General features: G+C 37.1%; 1 protein-coding gene across 3 annotated transcripts in view; it reads left to right on the plus strand.

Annotated features, from left to right (window-relative positions):
- Positions 1-19,149, plus strand: part of ICA1 (islet cell autoantigen 1) — a 71,424-nt gene that overhangs the window by 20,072 nt on the left and 32,203 nt on the right. For all 3 annotated transcript variants that reach the window (XM_064676532.1, XM_064676541.1, XM_064676521.1), the window contains one exon: positions 1,233-1,431. In XM_064676532.1, the coding sequence (XP_064532602.1) occupies positions 1,233-1,431 (199 nt within the window). The remainder of the gene's footprint in view (positions 1-1,232; positions 1,432-19,149) is intronic.

Below are 19,149 nucleotides of genomic sequence, written 5' to 3' on the forward strand. Positions count from 1 at the left end.
TTAGCACCTCCAGTAACAGCCATGAGGGGGATCTTTAAAGCACATGTAAGGCACCCTTGAGCAAAAGCGCTGATGATTTGCTTCTTTATAAAGCTTAACTGTTTGTAGAAATCTCAGTGTATGGCATATCTACATAAACTGAATATTCCTTTGGATGTCTAGGTAAGTATTTGTAGAATGAGAAAAAATACGGGGAAAATCAAAAAAGCCACACTTAAATGTTCACATTTTATTATATGTCCTGCTCAATGCATTGTTAAGGGCATCTTTTAAAATAAATTCACATAAAAATAAAAACAACTGTTTGTCTTTCTTCTCTTGAGCTGTTGTCAAGCTCATGTTGAAGTTGGGACTACTTTTATTTATGTTGCATGCCAATAACTAGCTCAGTACATGGAGATCGAGAAGACATAATTTCTCGATTACTGGAGGTGAAATTAGAAATTCTCTTAGGCCAAAGGTCTTCCTAGCACATTAAACTAAGTCTGTGCTCTTGTGGAATGGATTGAACCCATTCCAGTGAGGTCACTGCTTGCAAGAAATAGGAAAGCAGAAGCAGCAGGAGGAAGCAAAGCAAAAGTTGGAGTAATCCTGCCTAGTTCTGAGATACCATTAGGAGTTGAAGTGATGGCATAGGGAAGACAACAGTGTCCCCTACAGCCTTTCCAAAGTGTGGTTGCCAGAAGAAACATTTAGGAAAAGGTCCAAATCCTTCCAGAAGGTAAATATCCTTCAAAGGAATTGTTCAGATTCCTTAAAAAAAAAAATCAGTAATAACCTACTTGACAGATGACTTTTTTTATTTACATTTACATCTGAAGATTAAATGGCTAATTGAAGTGCTTTTTGTGGGGTTTAACGTGTCAATCCTGATATAACTATGGTATTTATCCAGTAATAAATTACTTCAGGAACATTTTTGGAGTTGCTAAATGAAACTTACGGAGGGGAATTGTAATAACATACACATAAGCAGCTTGGCAAACTAAAGTACATAGATGCATTAGAATAGGGTGCTTTTTCACTCACACATGTAAATAAAACCTCACTTCTTGAACAGGAAGGTTGCAAGCACCATCTTCATGCAAAATTACCCCGTTCATGTGCACCCCCAGCCAAGTTACAGAACTGTCTGATCTATTTTGGCTGTCAGTAGTTGTATTACTCCTTTGTTTATCAACTTGTTTAACATATTCCCCTCCTTCCTTTCTTTCCTTCATGCCTTCCCCCAGATTAGCACTCCGTGCTCCTTTGAGTAGATTATATCAAGAAGTGGAGACTTTCAGATACAGGGCCATCTCAGACACCTGGCTGACAGTAAACCGGATGGAACAGTATCGGACTGAATACAGAGGAGCTCTACTCTGGATGAAAGATGTGTCTCAAGAGTTGGATCCGGATCTTTATAAGCAGATGGAAAAGTTCAGGAAGGTATGAAGTTTCCCGTAGTTTCGTAGAAGGGGCTGCCTGATAAATGATGATGAAGCATGATTTTGGTTCTTCTGAGGAGGACATAATTCAGAAGCATTAAGGATGCCATTTATCTTAACTAATCTTTTCTGTGTGGGCTCTAAGGAAAGGCGTTTTTCAGTACTGTTTTCAACTTCAGCATACATCTTTATAATTTAAATAATATATATTTTTTAAGAAGATTATCCAATTTTAAATACTTAGCTGTGATGCCTGAATGACTAATAGAAGAAGGTACGTCTGCAGTCAGAGGGGAAAGGGAAAATTGATTTTTGCAACTGAGAGTACAGAAAAACAGAGATGCTGTACTATCTGCTGCTAAATTTTGGGGTGCAGTTAGAGACTAACACTTTCAGAATTGGCTGGTTTTGTGTTTTGGGGAGGAGCTGTAGATCTGGAACTTATTTTTAAGTTCCTTATGCAGTTCGGCGTGACTCTTGGGCAACTGCTAAACACTATAACTGCTAGGAATGCACTCTCCATAAATCGTCTTTGTTCAGTGTCACTCAAGTTTGCTAAATTCCTCCCCTCCCAAAAGACTACCAAAATCCCAAGTCCTAGATGGTGGTACGCAGTTTTGCTACCAGGTTTGAGTATGGAATTAATTTGAGCTGATCCTGTTAGTTCAGGAATGTTCATGAGAACTTCACAATTGCTAGTGAGGTTTTAGAGCCGAGTTTGTTACAAGTCTATAATGTTCACAGTTTGCTGTTTATGTATGCTGGCTATCAGGAGGAGTTGGGATCTTAGGTGTAACCTACTGGCTTGTTCTTTGAGTAAAAGCAGTAAAAAAATATACAGAAATTGTTGATAATTGAAAGTAAAGGTCTAATAACAGCAATTGTATTAAAGTGTGTATATGTATATGCGTGTGCATATGGCTTAGAGATGAGTAATGTATAAAAGAGAAAGCACTGTTCATCAATAGCTTAAGCAATCTGTAACTGAAAGTGTTTCGAGATAAAAGATACTTAATGCAGGACTTTGAATAAACCATCCTAACGGGAAAGGACTGGCATGCATCTAGGCTGTGCCATTTTTTGTAAACTGAAGTGGTGACAATAGCAATTAAAGAAGGGATGGAGCAAATGATACCCTAGTTAGTCATCTAATCTTTATTTAATGCTTCGGTACAGGATATTCCTGTATGTCTTGTGGCACCGGACATGTACTTTATTATGCCTTGTGGGAAATGTTTGTAATGGCAAGTTCTTGCAGGTAAAATAATTGGTATGGTCTTGGCCTCAGCCGATTGCTTATGTATACTGTTTGATTTATTAGGAAAACACTTAAAAATGGAATGTTAGAATGAATAAAGCAGTACTGATAATGGTCATAGAAAACTGATTTATAACTTTCTTTCAAAACAAGTGCTATGGAAGCCATAAATTATATAGATGACAAAGTAATTAAAATAATGTAGGTTTTGTGCAGTGAGCTGCTATAGTTAAAAACTTTCATGTGAAATTTCAGTGATCTTGGGTTGCTGTACTTCAAGGTCAGCAAAAAGAGGATTTTTTTTTTAAAGAGTTCTCACAGAACTTAGTAGTAAGTGGAAATACTAAGTACTAAGTATTTTGAAATATTTCTAGGTCTGAAATCCATTACAATTCTGACATGAAGAAATGAATGTAGATTCTAAAATTCTGTACTGTTACCTCAAACAGTTAAAATACCCCAAACTTGAAAGTCGTTTGAACAGTTCTTTTCTCCAACTGTCTGTCAACTGAATTGGCAGAGAACAAAAAGCTCCACATTTTGTAGCCAACAAAGTAAAGAAATGCCCCTGGTATTCACTTCCCTACATATGCCATCTGTGCAACAGGCATATCAAATTAGTCTTTGAACATTTTAATACTTGCAGCAAGTAAACTTTTTCTTTGTTAATTTTGGGGAAAAAAATTACTGAAATAAAATCCCCGAGCATAGTGTTCCTAGGTAGCTGTTGCTGAGCAAGATGCAAGTGTGTTTTTTAGTGCTTTACGAAAACTAATGGTGGATAAGGTAGTCCTAAATAATTAAAGCAGAGGAGTTTTTATTGTCTTTTTTTTCTATTTTTGCTTGCAGATCTTAATTGTGCCATGGTGTGGCAGTGTAATGCTGAAGTTTTAGGGCTTTTTTTGAATCTGTAACAGCAATTTAAGAAGTCATGCTAGTTTTGCGTTGAGAAAGATGTTATAATTGCTGGTATAACTCTTTTGGTTCTAAAACATACCATTGCCAGAGAGAAGTGTTTTGATCTGGAGCTGCATATTGAGTGATACACCACCAAATAGTTATTGAAGCTGATCCTGTCAGAGCACTTGAAAAAAGTTTTCTTCAGACTTCTCATTGTAAAAATTCTAAGTATTACTTCAGTAAATTTTTTTATTTCAAGTAAACAGTGCTGGTTTAATGATCTTTAATGCACCTAGTGCAACAACAGTATTTATATCACTTGTTTAAAGGACTGTTTTTCAAGTATGAAGCCTTTTATAATATAATCCTAAATGTATCATTATGTATACAGATATGGTACTTGTTTTTGGAAACCAAAGCTAAATCAATCCAGATGGGGTTTTCATACCTTCCCTCAGAATAGCTCAGGCTGAAAGATCAATAGTTGAGTCAGTATTTTCAGAGCTGATAAAATCTGAGTTAAAACGCTGGCATTTTGCAGCTCTCTTTCAAAACAATGAGGTACATGAAAGAATTTTCTAATGCTATTCTTAAGGCGTCAGCCTAAGTATGCAAGACTCAGACTTTCAAAGTCTCTCAGAACACTGTAGAGCAGCCTTTTTACATTGTTGTTTGAAGATATCTCTGTGATTGTAGCTACTTGAGTCAAAATAAGGAAATAGATGAAGTTTTACCTTTCACTGCAGAATTCTATAAATGCTATATAACTTTATTCTTTTTTTTTCCATTAACATTTTTTATGAACAATCCAGTGCTGTTCTGGATATAGAGGTCTTCCATCCCAAGTTTGGAGTTTGAAGTGTTCCTTGAGGGATTCTAAACAGCGCAGTGGCAATGCTGTGATATTTAGGAGAATCTGAATGAGCTAATACCCCTTTACCAAATTCTCCACACTGATCAGGTTTTTAAAGTTCTTAAATCTAGGATGTTTTATCTGTCTGGAGACTGTACACTATAACATGAGCTGTGCTGTCATGTAAAAATATAGACCAAATTACCCAAGTGCTTATGTCCTCCTTCCAGCTCCAAAAAAGTTAAGCTTTTCCAGGCATTTTCTGAGAAGGAATGTGACAATGTGTAGTGATAGGCTATGATACCAGGCAACAGCCTTCCATCGCAGCCTGCAGGAACACAGAAGGGACTGCTGTTCAATTTTACATAGCTAGGCTATCTCAGATGCTTATACAATTCAATATAAACTTTCTCATCAAACCTATGCATTTCGATGCCACTCATAACAAGTAAAAAGTGAGAGCTGAAAAAAATTATCATGCTGACCTTTAGGCTAATTGTAAGAAAAATTGCATCTGTGACATGATAGGTTATTTATCGTGCTACATTGATAAAGCAAATTAATCCTTTCTGTATTTCTTTTTCACTTCCATTCTTCTACTCCTCTGCTTTCCCTTTGTTCTGAGGTTTGAACCAAAGCTGGAGTGTGTTTGTAAATACCCAGTGGCTATGCTGGGATCCCTGGGACAAGCTGCACTGCAGCGGTGTACTGAGGACTGGGTACCTGGATGTTTGGGCTCTGTTTCTCCCTGTTGTGTAGACCTCTGCTTTTGCCAAATCTGTTTTCCTAGGAGCTGTGCTTCTGTATGAACCAAACGAGTCTCAGATGGGACAAAGAATGGGTTGAAGCTGCATAAGGGTAAAGAGTGATGCATGGGCTGGTTGCAGCAGAGCTTTCTAAGTGCTTTTGGATTGGTCTGCTTGGCATATTGTGCAAGTCTTGTATCTGTCTATGGTACTTGGATACTACAGGAATTAATATTTGAGTTTTTAAAGCAGTATGCATTAGATGGGGTGTTGTCTACAAAAAGGGTTGAGTGTTGATCGATATAGTTGCATGGGATCTGTGATGGAAACAAGTAGCATGGTTTGTGCTGGGCCTCTTTGCTGAACCCTGAGCTATTTCAGAGGTGTTAACTAAGTGGAATAGATCACACTACGGAAGAGATTTGTCAAGATATCTCCCCAAAGATCCTAAATTGTTACAGAGCCCTTAATGTCAAGCTGTTACTTTGGATGCAACCATTGAGAAACTTTCAAGCTTGCAGCTGAGTTGTTTGGATACAGTTTATCTCCACTTCTTCCTAGTTGTAGCCCTCCATATACCTGAAACAAAATGAATGCACTTAAATGGCATTTTAAAGATAAATCTGGCAAGAGTAAAGGAAAGGCAGTGAGAAAAAGGAAAGTTCAAGAAGAAGAACTCATTATGACCTAACAATAACTTAAACTATTGTTGTTATAAATGTACCAATGAAGGGAGTAGCTGATCTATGCAAATTCTCTTTAAATATCTTCGAAGAAATCAAAGTTAAAGCCTGTGTGGACAGCTGGGAGATAATGAAGATCTAAATAAATCCATTGATTTAAAGGTCAGAAAAGAAACACTGAAGTATATGTATTCATTGTAAAGATCTCAGCAAGTCTGGATAAGATACATCTGCCACAGCCTTTCAGTGAGGCTCAACACCTACATCTCTGTCCCCCGGCTGCCCCCTTGACTATTAGCACTGCCTGGCATGAGGTTTGGCTTGTGTGATGATGAAGGCACTGTACCACGTTACAGCATCATCTGCTACTCACATATCCATTAACATCAACTGCAAACAGCCCTGCAAACCTGAAGGCACTGTGGAAATTTACTGGAGTATTATTTTAATTTTTGTTCTTAATTCTCTGTTACTTTTGAAAACTCTTGGAAAGGTGGGAAAATGCGAAAAGCCTAGGAAAGGAGAAAAACCAAATATGATGCTGATCTTTGAAACAAGAACAGACTTGGCAGTTGCCATTCTTGGAAACTAAATTTTAGTTTCTGGTAAAAAAAAAGGAAAAGGAAACCTATAGGCATTTAAAGGCCAGCAAACTGAAGAGCAAGTAAAAACACAGGTTTATGAGTTACATTACAGGTTGGAGATTTTTTTTGTTTTGCATTTTTAATCAAATTATTAATGGGGAAAAAATTACAAATCTGGATGTTGCAGTTCCTTATGATTGATTACTGGGAAAATGAATTTAACTTTACTAGAAAAATAAGAGCTCTTGGGAGCTGAGAGTTGAGAATATTGGCTGAGGAACACTAAACAAAGTTTCAAAGGATCATAGAATTTAAAGATGGAAAATAACTTGAAGTTTAACTAAACTCTCCTCCTGCCAGGACAAAATTGTACGTCTGTAATATATTTTCCGAGTGTTTTTCTACAGCTAATAAATATTATTCAGTTGAGGGTGACTGTCTTAGAAGTTTTGTGGATATTGGTGATGTCCTAGTTCAATTATTAAAAGCCAACCAAAAGAAAATGTGCTAATGCTGATTACATCTGCAGAGGATGTTGAGCTGGAAAGTCTTCTGGTTTCCAAGCAGCAAAATACACCAGTGTCTTTGGCCATTGCAGTCATAGTGGTGTAATCAATAGACTCTCAGTTGCCATAGTTACAAATTGCAGTGTAACTGATAGATATCTAAAGCCAGCTAGGGTAGTCACTGTTGACCAACTCTGGGTTTTAAAAACTAAAAAAAATGATTTTAAAAAGAAGTTGTAGACAGCAGTTGTCTCTGTTTCTTTTTAGGTGATAATTCCACATTAAATTCCAACTTCATCTATACAACGTTTACCTTGAGGTGACAATAATGTAGGCCTCTACATGTGAGAGGGGGTATCAGAAAGATCCGAGTAGTCTTAGTAGACCACTCATTGGATATGCGATGTGTGGCACTGTAGTGTGAAAAATAATGATGGCTTTCATAATATCTATTAGGAATGTGAGATGGTAAAGTCTATCACTTTAATAGATATGATTTTTATCACTCTTGGTTCAAAATCTTACTTGAAAAAAAAGCCCCCACCGAATCTCTTTGCTGATTTGGATTGCTGCTGCTCCTTGTTAGATGAATAGCTGAGGTCCCAGGAGATCCAGTAATACTCACTGCAAGATAGCTGCATGCTCTAAAATTAGTAAGATGGTGTCAAACTGCACCCTGAGATCCTCATCTTAGTGTAGCAATGTGATGGCAGAGATGAAGAGATAACAGCATGCTCTTAGGATATGATGATAAGCAACACCTACACATATCACTTCTTGTGACGTGCCTGTGCCACCCAAGAGTATGCTTGGTTTCTTTCTGTTAGGCATTAGCAGCTAAAACGTGGTTTTTGAGGTTGGATTTTTTAAATATGAAAGTATATTGTGTTGGAAATGCTAAATTTAATGATTTACCTAGAAATTATGGTAGTGAAAAACAAAACACACAAAAAAAGGTTTAATCAAAATTGTAGTTTTTACTTTGTCGTTATTGCCCTTCCTTGTAGAAGCAGATGGAGTTCCAGGGCTGAGTGTGTTTCTCTGTGCGGTTTGTGCTGTAATGATTTTTCTGTGTTCTTCAATGTCACATTCAGTAACATTAAGTGGAGAACCCAAAACATTCCAAGATACTTCACATACAAAATGCTCAAGCATTTTAAGGCAGTTGTGAAAGATGTACTTTTTTTGAAAACGTGACCTTAAGCAGAAATATTCTTCACAGTGAAAGCATTTTATAGTCTTATAACTTTAAATTACCATTTCAAGTACCATTTGTAAGACTCAGAGAGGACAATAATATAAAATCAATTATTTTCTGAAGCTATTTCATCTATATTAAATATCACTGATGATTGTTAGTGGGTTGAAAGCAAAGTAACAACGTGTGATGGAGATGCCCTTTTAAAAGCATAATAAGAGTATGCCACTTAAAAATAGAAACAGGCTTCTTGGAACAGATTACATCATCTTTAGAGGTACTGCTTGTAGAATATAGTTGCTTCCAGAGATTAATGCTTGCCCTTGAGATATGGTTCATCATCTGTTCAGTTATTTTTAAGAAAGAAGAGTTTGAGGTGAGACTCAGCAAAATGGCTGTAAAGTAAAATAAAATTAAGTGCTAGACTACAGATACAATATAGTTTTTTAACAACCTTGCTTCATGTAACCTAGCTGAAATTAAAAAAGAGTAGACTTGGTTTAATTGTGCATTTTCAGACTGGTATTTATTTCAAGAAAAGTCAGGCAGACACATCCAAAAAAATTCTGTTCACTTAAGTAGCAGAAATTAAAATGTTTCAACAGAGCACAACAAATATATTAAAAAAATATCAGTGATTTAAATCAATAGTCTAACTTTCATGTAACAATTTTTATTAGTCCCAATATTAAAAAGACTCTCTCAAACATGGTGTGATAAAAATTAAGCTCCAAGTATTTTTCTCTTGTCTAATAATTATAGAAATGTGTAAATATTAAATTTAATATTGGATTTTTTTAAAAAGAAAGGAACAACTGAACACTATTTTCACTTATTCTGTTGTATTTTGATCTTAAAATGTGAAAGAAAAGATAATTGCCTAGAGAATTTCTGTTGCTCACATGAAAACTCTAACCCTGCAGGCCGGTCTGTGTGGGCAAAGCTCCTCACCCATGTGGATCATTATGTGAATTCAGAACCTAAATGAAGTGTAAAAATGTGAACAGAGTAGATTGTGAAAAGAGAAATGAGACTTGGAAAATTCCCTCAGCCTTAATAATCTGAAAAGGCTAGGAGGATAGCTAAAGAAATATTTTTAAAAAATAAATGAAATACAGATGTGACTGAACTGAGAGAATTCTGCAGGAGAGAAGGATAAACAGGAAGGGGAATACAGCTGTTGGGGAAAACATTGTTTACACAAGAGAACCAAGTTTTTCTGTGGTCCCCACTGCCCAGGAATTCTTCTTATACTTTCCTAAAATGCTTGGGCATACGCATTATGTAGTCCATCTGCTTTTACTCATAAGGCCTTTGCTCTTCAGTTATATGCTGCATAGGCTCTGAATGATTAAAAAGATGCTGTGTTTGATTTTCCTCCTTTACATAATGAAACCAAATTAGACAGGATTAAAAAAAGTGAACAAACAAAAGGTACTGTTCTAACCAAAAAAATGGCTAATATACCACCATCTCTGATTCAGGGCTCTGCATGAACCCTGCTTAGATTTCGAATGTTGTTTCTTCTGTAGTAGCACAGTGTGATGTCTGAAAACCACTACAGAAAGACTTGGGGTTTTTTTTGTAAGTTTGTACTCTTTCAGAGTTTGTATCTTGACAAAATATAATTCAATTGTTTTGAGGGAAATAAGGCATGCTTATGGATATATTAAATGCCAACTAGGAACAACAAGAACAATGCAGAGAATTATATACAGCAGCCTTACAAATGAATCTTGATCATTAATGGGTGTCATTTCGTATTCTTTGCCAAAAGGTTAAATAGAAAGTGAAACACAAAACCTCAACTTACAGGAATTCTACTCCTGCATTAAAACTGTAAACAGAGTAACTTTGCACTAAGGACAGTGAGAGCATCTGGGAACTGAATATTCAAGGAATTTGGTCATCACAGTGATTTTGTTAAAGGTATCTTTCTTGGAGCGTTGTTTGTCTCGTCCAGCTATAATTTGCAGCTATGATTTGTGTCAGTGGCATTCCCTGGCAGTTTGTGCATCTGCCCATCCTGCTGCTCTTCGTAATGGCCAGAAGTATGGTGCAGGCCAGCTTACAGTTTTACGGTGCTTTCAATGGGGATATTGTTACTGAACTTGAGCTTTTCGCACCCCTTTGCCTAATTCCAGTTTATTCATTCCTCACATCAGCCTACTCAGAAAGAACCCAGATTCAAATAATAATCTTGCTCAGACCTAGAAGAATTTAATTTGGATGCAAAGGAATTAAAAATATAAATCACATTTTTTAACTATGAGGACATTGCACCTAAAGGAGTCAAGAAGACCTCCAGATAATCTGCAGTAAATCAGATAAACTGAACTGTGTAATTACTAGATGAATACAACCCTGGGCATAGTAGACATATTAGTTTTATGCTATATTACAATTTTCTTTACGTCACCTCCCTGGTCTTTCTGTTTTCAAAGGTAGTAAAATTACCTGTTTCAGTTTTCTACAGGAGCTGGCTGTCTAATTGCTCTCCACTTGCCAGCATTCTCCCCTGTGCACCATGTGGCCAACCATCCTTTGCTCTCAGAATGTCTAATGTGATTAACACAATTGAGTTATAATAAACTCAGCAATTCTCAGCACTTTTAACACTAAGTCTAGGTTATGCCTGGTTTAGAGCTGTATAAGATCTTTCAGCTCTAAAAGCTTATTTCTTTGCTTTTGCCATTTATTTTGGTTGGCCTGCTTCTTGCTACAAATCTTTGCAATGATTTTTGGCAACTCAGAGACTTTCGTGATAGTAATAAAATGTAACTCTTCGTTTTCAAACTACATAAACTTATTTGTATCTGTGCAAAGAACTGTTAGATTTTATCAACTCCTTCATAGACATTTCAGGACAGGAGACATTTCGAGTTACCAGGACCAAACTCTTCCCTAAAGAGGATATATATCCATGCATGAAAATGTGCATGCATTTGTAGTTTGCAATGGTATATCCAAGCACGCTGTGGTGGTAATGACTTACGTCTGCAGACTGACAGATGCGTGCTCCCTACTGGAACTGCATTTGAGGCTTGAAATGTAGAAGTCTATCCCCAAACTCTGAAGTAATGCTATTTAGATGAATGTCATTAAGAGTCTTCTGGTCACATGAATATTTTCTTTGTATGTCCTTGCTTCAAGGTCTCTATTAGTGTCAACATATGTTTTTTGTATTTTTTTTCCTTTCAGCCTAGTAATGCACACATTTTAGGTTTGACTAATACTGGAACCTGTTACCAACAGAAAGTTGAGGCATGTACCTAGGCTTCTTAAAGGAGAAAAGAAGCAGATTCTCTAGCAAGGCTAGAAGCTATATATTTGCTGCTTTCCCTTCATTTAAATTGTCATTTCATGTTTATTCCCTTTTTAAAACAATTTGCATATTGACCCAAGCTGTAAAAATTAATACAATGTCTTGAGGAGCATGTTAAATTCTCTGCTCACTGATAATTGGAGAGTAGCCAGAAGGTGTAAGCTCTGAGAGATAGTGCTGCTTTCATATACAGTTTGTTCCTGTAACAATCCAATGTGGATGAGTTGGGAAGGGAGGCTGTGTGCGCTCCAGCTCTCAGCTGTAACATATCACACTGCATTAAACCCCCCTCCTTTGATACAGTTCGAAGTTAAACAGATTGACCATAAGTACTTTGTCTTTATGCTGGGTAAAATCAGAGGAGAGGCCTCGTGCAGACAGCAGTAATGTCAGCTGGGATGTTGCTGCTGACCGTACCCCTTTATTTCCCCCTGAACCTCTCTCTGGAATAAGAACTACAGCTTTTTGGATCAAAGCTACTGAGGCCAGGTCCCACACTGCATAAAGTGTGGACACATTCATTTGGAGCTGATTTCTTTCTGCACAGGCAGGAGATAAGAAGTTGTTTAGCAACATGTAAGGAGTATGGGGCTATGTATTTGAAGAGTGGGGGAAGATTTTTGGAAAAGAAAAGCCAAGACTATATTGTGCTGTTTTTCTGGGGAAGATGAATGGCTAATGCAGAGATGCTGCTTTTCTGAAAGGTGGTGCCTAAATGAAGCTGAACCAGGGCAGAACTCTGTAAACACTCACTGCATTTTGAGAATAGCATCTGTCTATTTAGCTTAAAAATTTGTTTCCTCAGGCTTAAATTCAAGTAAACAACTCTTAATATGAAATAAGTTCTGTGTAAACATGCTTAGCATCTGTTTAACTCAAAATTGTTGTTAAAACAGTTTAGTTAACGTGTAGAAAAATAACATACCTTCTTCATTTCTTGGGCTGTGGGCTCAAAGGCTCTTGAATGTTTTAAAATGGGGTGACTCAGTAATGTTGCGTGATTTTTTTATGTTGTGCTGTGATCATAATTTTGATAATGACTTTGAGTGCGGTTCTGAAAAATTGAAGACTATTATTGCTTTCAGCTTATTAAATTTAACAGACTTTCCTTCATTTTACAGTAAATAGTGGTTGAAATTATGGAAGTGATCCACATCATATATTTGAGAGTTGGTTGTATGCTGTATTTATAGAAATTTTTTTTTTAAAGCTGATAAATTGTATTGTCTGTGAATATTCCTTTTTATGTTTTGTTGCAATTTTTTTATGTTAAGCAATTGAATTCATATTCTGGGGCTGCACTGTAGGTTCTGTTTGTGAAAGCTGTTGTGAGACTTAAAGCTGAAGATTTTGTTGTCTGGCTTTTGGCTGGATGAACTTGCTGGATTGTGCTGAGAAACGGGACTTTGGTCGGGGCTGTGTCCAGCTGCTGGATAAGTGGAAAGGGTTCTGCAGAGGTGGCACTCTCCTCCTTCACAGGGCCATTCTAGAACGGCAAAAATCAGGAAGGAGGAAGAATAAATACCTCTTTAATTCCTGCTAATTCCTTAAAAAAAAAAAGGTCTTCTGTTGCTGTTGGGCAGTACCTTACAACCTGTTGTGTTTGTTGGGTTTTTTTCCTGTGAGGGGACAAAATAATTTTTTAATAATGAAGAAGGAAGTATATTTCTATTGCTGCAGGGCAGCTGTTCAGAATGTTGTTATTTAGTACAGAGAGCTATATTACTTGCCACAAATAGTTTTCATGTCTCAGATAAATTTGATTTGAATGTGACGATACTTTGCTACTGCAAAGAGATGTTTGGGTCCATGTCTTTGCACTACTATAGTGTTAATAGTAGGAGGGAAGTATGTCAAATTCACATCAAAAAAGGTTAAAACAGTCAAGGAAAAAAACACATTCTCTTGAGGCATCTAAAATTAGAACATCTTGTTGATTGAATAGCAACTGTTTAATTCTTCAATTCTTAGTTGAAGACTCTTTTCATATGAATTTATATTATCTTTTATTGATAGGCCTGTTCTGATAAAATATCTAACCCAGTAGTAAGGCTGTTTCAACAATATTTATTTTTAGCAAACTGCCTTCTAAAAAAATAGAGCTAAAAAATTATCTAGATATACTTTTTCCCAGAGGTTTCATGTAGACAATAACACTGTTTAATATTCCAGTCCCCACTTAAATACCATGAGTAAAATTTTCACCCTCTGGGACTTGAATGAGGAGAGGGGAATTATGATGGATGCTGGAAGATAAGCTAGGGCTGTCCAGGTAAGTCCTATAGATTTTGGCAATCAATTTCCAAAATTCAGAGCTCAGATCTTAATGTATATGTAGGCTTCTAGGGTACACAGGGGTACAAAATTTTTTGAAAGTAAAGTACTGAGATGTAACCTCCCCTCTGCACTGCAGTTGCAATTGTAGAAATGTTGGAGCATCTGAAAATTGCCCCCATCCCTTCTCCAAATAAATCTGTGTGAATGCAAAACTTACGTACTGTCTTACAGTTACAATATGTGAAGCATTTGTATGTGATTTCTGTTACTTAAGCAGAAATCACATAGTTTGGGCATAGGCAGTGGGATGGGCAGATGTATATAGGCAGTGCTTGAATATACCCTGGCACCTCTAACAGTTATAAAATTTTATAACTCGTTGTGATTTTGAATTTTTATAATGGAAAATCTGCAGTTACACAACTGTTAGGCTGGAAAAGCTCATTTGGAGTATCTGTGCTGCATGTCCATCATCTTTCTTCATTGGTGACCAGTGGTAGCCATCAGAGCTACCACTGGTAGCTTTTGCACAGAGCAAATAAACAGTGGCATTTTCTTGTAGTGCTGTGACCAGTGAAGACATCACAGGACATAGGGTTTGTTTGTGTTCCTATAAGATTGTCTAGTTGCCTTTTGAACCAATGTAAATTCTGGCCATCCCAATGCTTGGGTGTGATTAGAGAGCTGCCCTGCAGACACAGATGTTGTGTAAAGATCCACTGCCCTTGTGTTGAGTTCGAATGGCTGGTTTGGTATAACAACCTCTGGTTCCTGTGTTGGCCAAAGTCTGGTCTTTTGTAACTTGTGTATATGTCGTATGATGGCTATCCTTAATATTCCTTCTTACTTATCTCTTTCTTCTGGGCTGAAAAACCCTAATCTATCATTGTTTTTACAGAAAAGAATTTACATATTTGTTCAGACATTTTGTTCTTGCCTGCCTTTTTTTCCCCATTGCTAAGCCTGAACTGAAATGCTTTTGCAGATCCAACTTGGCTTTAGGTGGAAGCAAAACACAGAGTGAAAAAAAAAATCATGTCCCTGTATAATATTTATGGAATCACATGCATAATGTGAGGACGTTCTCATTTTTCCTTATCCTTAAAGAGACACAAGAGAGTTGGAAAAGATACATTATAAAACAGCAGGAATAAACACAAGGTTAGGAAGGAAGTGGTGCAGTAGAGAAAAGAAGAGAGAAAGGAGTAAGATAAATGTCTATGTATCTGCATAAAGGAGAGAGAGAGAGCTGTTCAATTTCTGTGATAGCCATCATTGAATGTATCAGAAGATGGTACAGCCAACCTTTGTTTTTTGGAGGGGGGAAAAAAAGCAAGAATATTCAAGCCAGCCATAAGCTTATATCCTCACAGGGTTCGGAGAATTGCTCACATCTGCTGACTGTCAGTGGTTATGAAGTAAGCAGTTCTGACCATGGCTTACTCATTACTGCCAGGCTGGAGTTACGTGGTATGCAAGCCAACAGGCTCAAGGCAATAAAATTTTTACAGGCCAAATAGTGAAAAACTGAACAGGGAAATGTGGCATAAATGTGACACAAAGCAAATTTCATGTTCTATTGAAAAAAAAAAATAAAATCTAGAGAAGTCCTGGTGCATGTCCACAACCTGGCCGTTTGGTAGATATAATATTTGTGTATCTTATAGAAAACAATCCTCTATTGAGATTTAAAAATAGTAGTAGTTAATTCAACATATTTTCTTACCTTAGATTTTTCTATTTCTGTTAAAGAAAAAAAAGGCACCAATGCTCATTAGCACATTGCTCTTTAACATGGCATTCTCCTTGACCCAGGACCATAGACATGGATTTCAAACAGGAAGAAAAAAGCAGGCGTCAGACCCAAAGTACTGGGAAGATAATGACAGAGCTAGAAATAAGGACAAAGATACCCATCCAGGAATAAATAAAAGCATGAGACTCTGTGGTCAAAGAAGAGAACAGAGAATGGTAGTTGTACTTTGTCTGGGATATATTTGTATCCTGAGCACAATGACCACATCTTTATTGTCTGGAGATACAAACAACAAAACAGTGTATGTTTGAAGTTCTAGATTAAAGAGTTCTTCTGTGTATTCAATAGCAATTTAATCTCTTTTGTATATTTAATCCTTTTCTCTCAGGCAGCAAATTGCTAATTGCAGCTCTGCAACTACAGTTGAAAACTTTCTGCAACAGATTTTGTGAAGATCTGTAAAGATGTAGCTTAGCTGTCAGCCAGTGGTGTCTCTTGGTGCAGTTTGAGTGAGCACAGATCACAGTCCACATCTCTGGATTGAAAAACTAGATAGATAGAGAGAGAGGATCAAAAAGTAAGATGTAATGTGAGGAGCAGAGGAAGCTACTTAAGATGAGGTGTTTCTGTCGTTTAACAAAGAAGATGAAAAGTTGGCTTGACTGTGGCACACACATAAGCTCCTGAGATTCTTCAGTCTTTTCATCAGCAGTTTATCAAGAATCATGGCTTGGAAGCTTATACTGCATGAATTCAAATAATAAATAAGGCACGTATTTAAATACTCATGGTTGTTATTAGCAATAATGGAGATTTTTTTTCCTGGAATTTGGTTAGGATTTATCAAGCATGACTTCAGGCATGTGTTGTGTAGCTGGTGGATGAAAGGCTGGACATGAACTTGCAATGTGAGCTCCCAGAAAGCCAGTTGTGTCCTGGGCTGCATCAAAAGCAGCGTGGCCAGTGGGTCAAGAGAGGTGATTTTGCCCCTCTACTTCTCTCCAATGAGCCCATTCCTGGAGTATTGTGTCCACCTCTGAGGCCCCCAGCACAACAAGGATGCAGGCCTGTTGGAGTGAGTCCAGAGAAGGGCCACAAAGATGATCAGAGTATTGCAGCACCTCTTCTATGAAGACAGACTGGGAGAGTTGGGGTTGTTCAGTCTGGGGAAGAGACTTGTTCAGTCTGGGGAAGAGAAGGCTCCAGGGAAGCCTTATAGCACCTTCCAGTACTTAAAGGGGGCATGTTAGAGGCAGAAGTAAGAGCTATCTGAGTATGATCACTTTTCTGATGAAAAAATAAGTAACCCCCCAGTTGTTCTATAGCATAATACAGTATCACAGGCAGAAATGGGAATAGAACACAAAAATCATTCTTTTTCCAGCTCCATGAAATGAATAGGAATAATTCCGTTGCACTATCAGTTGCATGCTGCATACTAATTTAGAGCTGTGCCTTATATCAGAGCTATCATATGTCAGTATAAAGTGTCCGTGTGAAATTTAGTTCTGTTATCCTTTCCTTTCCTGATATGCAAATATTCTCCAGTCTATAGCATTTGTATTAACCTTTCCTGAGGGGAACAGAAGGAAAAGGGAGAGAGTAGTTTAAAATCCTGTTGCCTTACCCCTGCAAAATTGAAAAAATTGCACCTCACAAGACTTGGAATTTTATGTAGAAGAGTTCAATTTTATTTTCATGCCACTAAGCATATATTTTAATTGTAAATGACTATAATAAAAGGAAAACTTTGAAACCCATCAAACTCAAAGCAAGAACACAGCTGAAGTTTGCTTGAATGTGTTATATCCAGGCACCCAGTGGCAGCTCTAATGTTCCTTTAGCTGGTAGATGTTGAAATAGAAAACTGTAGTAAAGCTGCATGTGTGTGCACATGTGTGTACAGCACAATGGGGCTTTGAGGGATCTGCACCACACAACTGGCAGAATGGTGCAGGCTGTTCACAGTCATGTTTGCAAGACAGGGATCTTTAGTTGGTGTATTTTGCAAAATGGAACAAGTGGCTGCTATAATGTTATAATGTTCTGGTGGGTTAGACTCCACTATCCCAGGGTCGAGTCACTCACCTATGTAGATACCCAGCAAGGGCTTGTTTTCCCTGTGCAATCTTAATTTAAGACCCCTCTCCTTCAAACACTTGGGTTTGTGCTTAAGTGTTCTGTAACTCTAGAGGCAGCCCTCTATTCAGTGCTTTTTGGTTTTGAGGTCTCATTGAAACTTCAGGAACTCCTGTAATACAAATGTTAAATAATAATGAACAATACTATTGAAATCAAAGGAAATAGTCACATATTCAAATGAAAATGTGAGTTATCATCAGAAGCTGTTGTTCTTGTGTGTGAATTAGAACTATTACAACTATTATTTAATATCCTATTGTGATTGCAGAGGTAGATGAAAAATCTCAGTTTTGAGTGAACTCTTTTTTTTTTTGAGAAGGAAAACTAAGTGTGATTTTCTATCATGTGAATTCAGATATGGTAGGATTGTGAAAGTAGATGAATTGTAGCAGGTTTGAGTGATGAAGCTGATATGAAAGCTGATGGGTTTGGGGGAATGACATTTTGGTTCTAATGTGACTTTTTACTAGTTCTTTTTTCTACACCCCTTCATCATGGGGTAAGGAGAGGAAAATACATGCTTAAATCATGGAGATTTGATGGTTCTGACTAGAGACAAAAATGTTGTTAAATGAAAAAATCTTTTTATCAACATGTACTGACATTTATGGTCATTCTTTCTGTAGACGGTTGATGTTTCACTTTGAGTTGTCTGGCAGAGAAACATGATTGTTCTGGTCTCAGTAAATACAGTGAAATACAGCCACTGTTATACTAATCCATATTAAGCTGCATTTGTCTGTATTCTGTTATGGAGCAGTATAGTATTGGGTTATGTTGGATATCTCTGTGTGTCAATTGAATATTTCATTTGTTCCTCACCATTAATGTTTCAGCCATTACAAAAATTGTCTTTGGTGGCTGAAACAACTTTGTGCTATCTTGTATCTTGTGATAGATTTGCCTGGTTGAAGTTGGTATATAATACCACTTTGGGATATCAGAAAATTGTATCGTTTTCCTTTCCAGAATCTTTATCTCTTGCAATGCAGCTGACCTAATACATCTTTAATTCACTTTTCACCTCTCTACTGTCTTCCCACATGAATTTGCCAATACATTTAAGCTATGTCAAAACAGGACATATTTTCAACAGCCATTTCAAAGTGTTATTTCTTGTACCGCTGTAGCAACTGGATATCTGAGTCATAGGTAGCAGCTCCACTCTACTAGGTTTGCACAGGAAAAAAAGAAGGTGGCAGTCTGTAGAGCAGGTTTCTCCTGTCCTCATTCAGACATAACTTCTTATTCAAAGCAGACCTATCAATTGTTCTTCTGTGGAAGAAAGGCAGACAGTACTTTTCATAGGATCATGGAACAGTTTGAGTTGGAAGGGACCTTAAAGATCATCAAGGTCCATGGGCAGAGACACCTTCCACTAGAAGGTATTTTGTTGATTTCCAGAGTGAGACTAGTAGACATTTAATGGTAATTAAGTCCTTTATGTGAATTGCACCATGACATGAAATTCGCTTAATCAAACTAATAGAG

The sequence above is a fragment of the Pseudopipra pipra genome, chromosome 1, assembly GCF_036250125.1.
Source record: "Pseudopipra pipra isolate bDixPip1 chromosome 1, bDixPip1.hap1, whole genome shotgun sequence".
In the NCBI taxonomy this organism is placed as follows: Eukaryota; Metazoa; Chordata; class Aves; order Passeriformes; family Pipridae; genus Pseudopipra; species Pseudopipra pipra.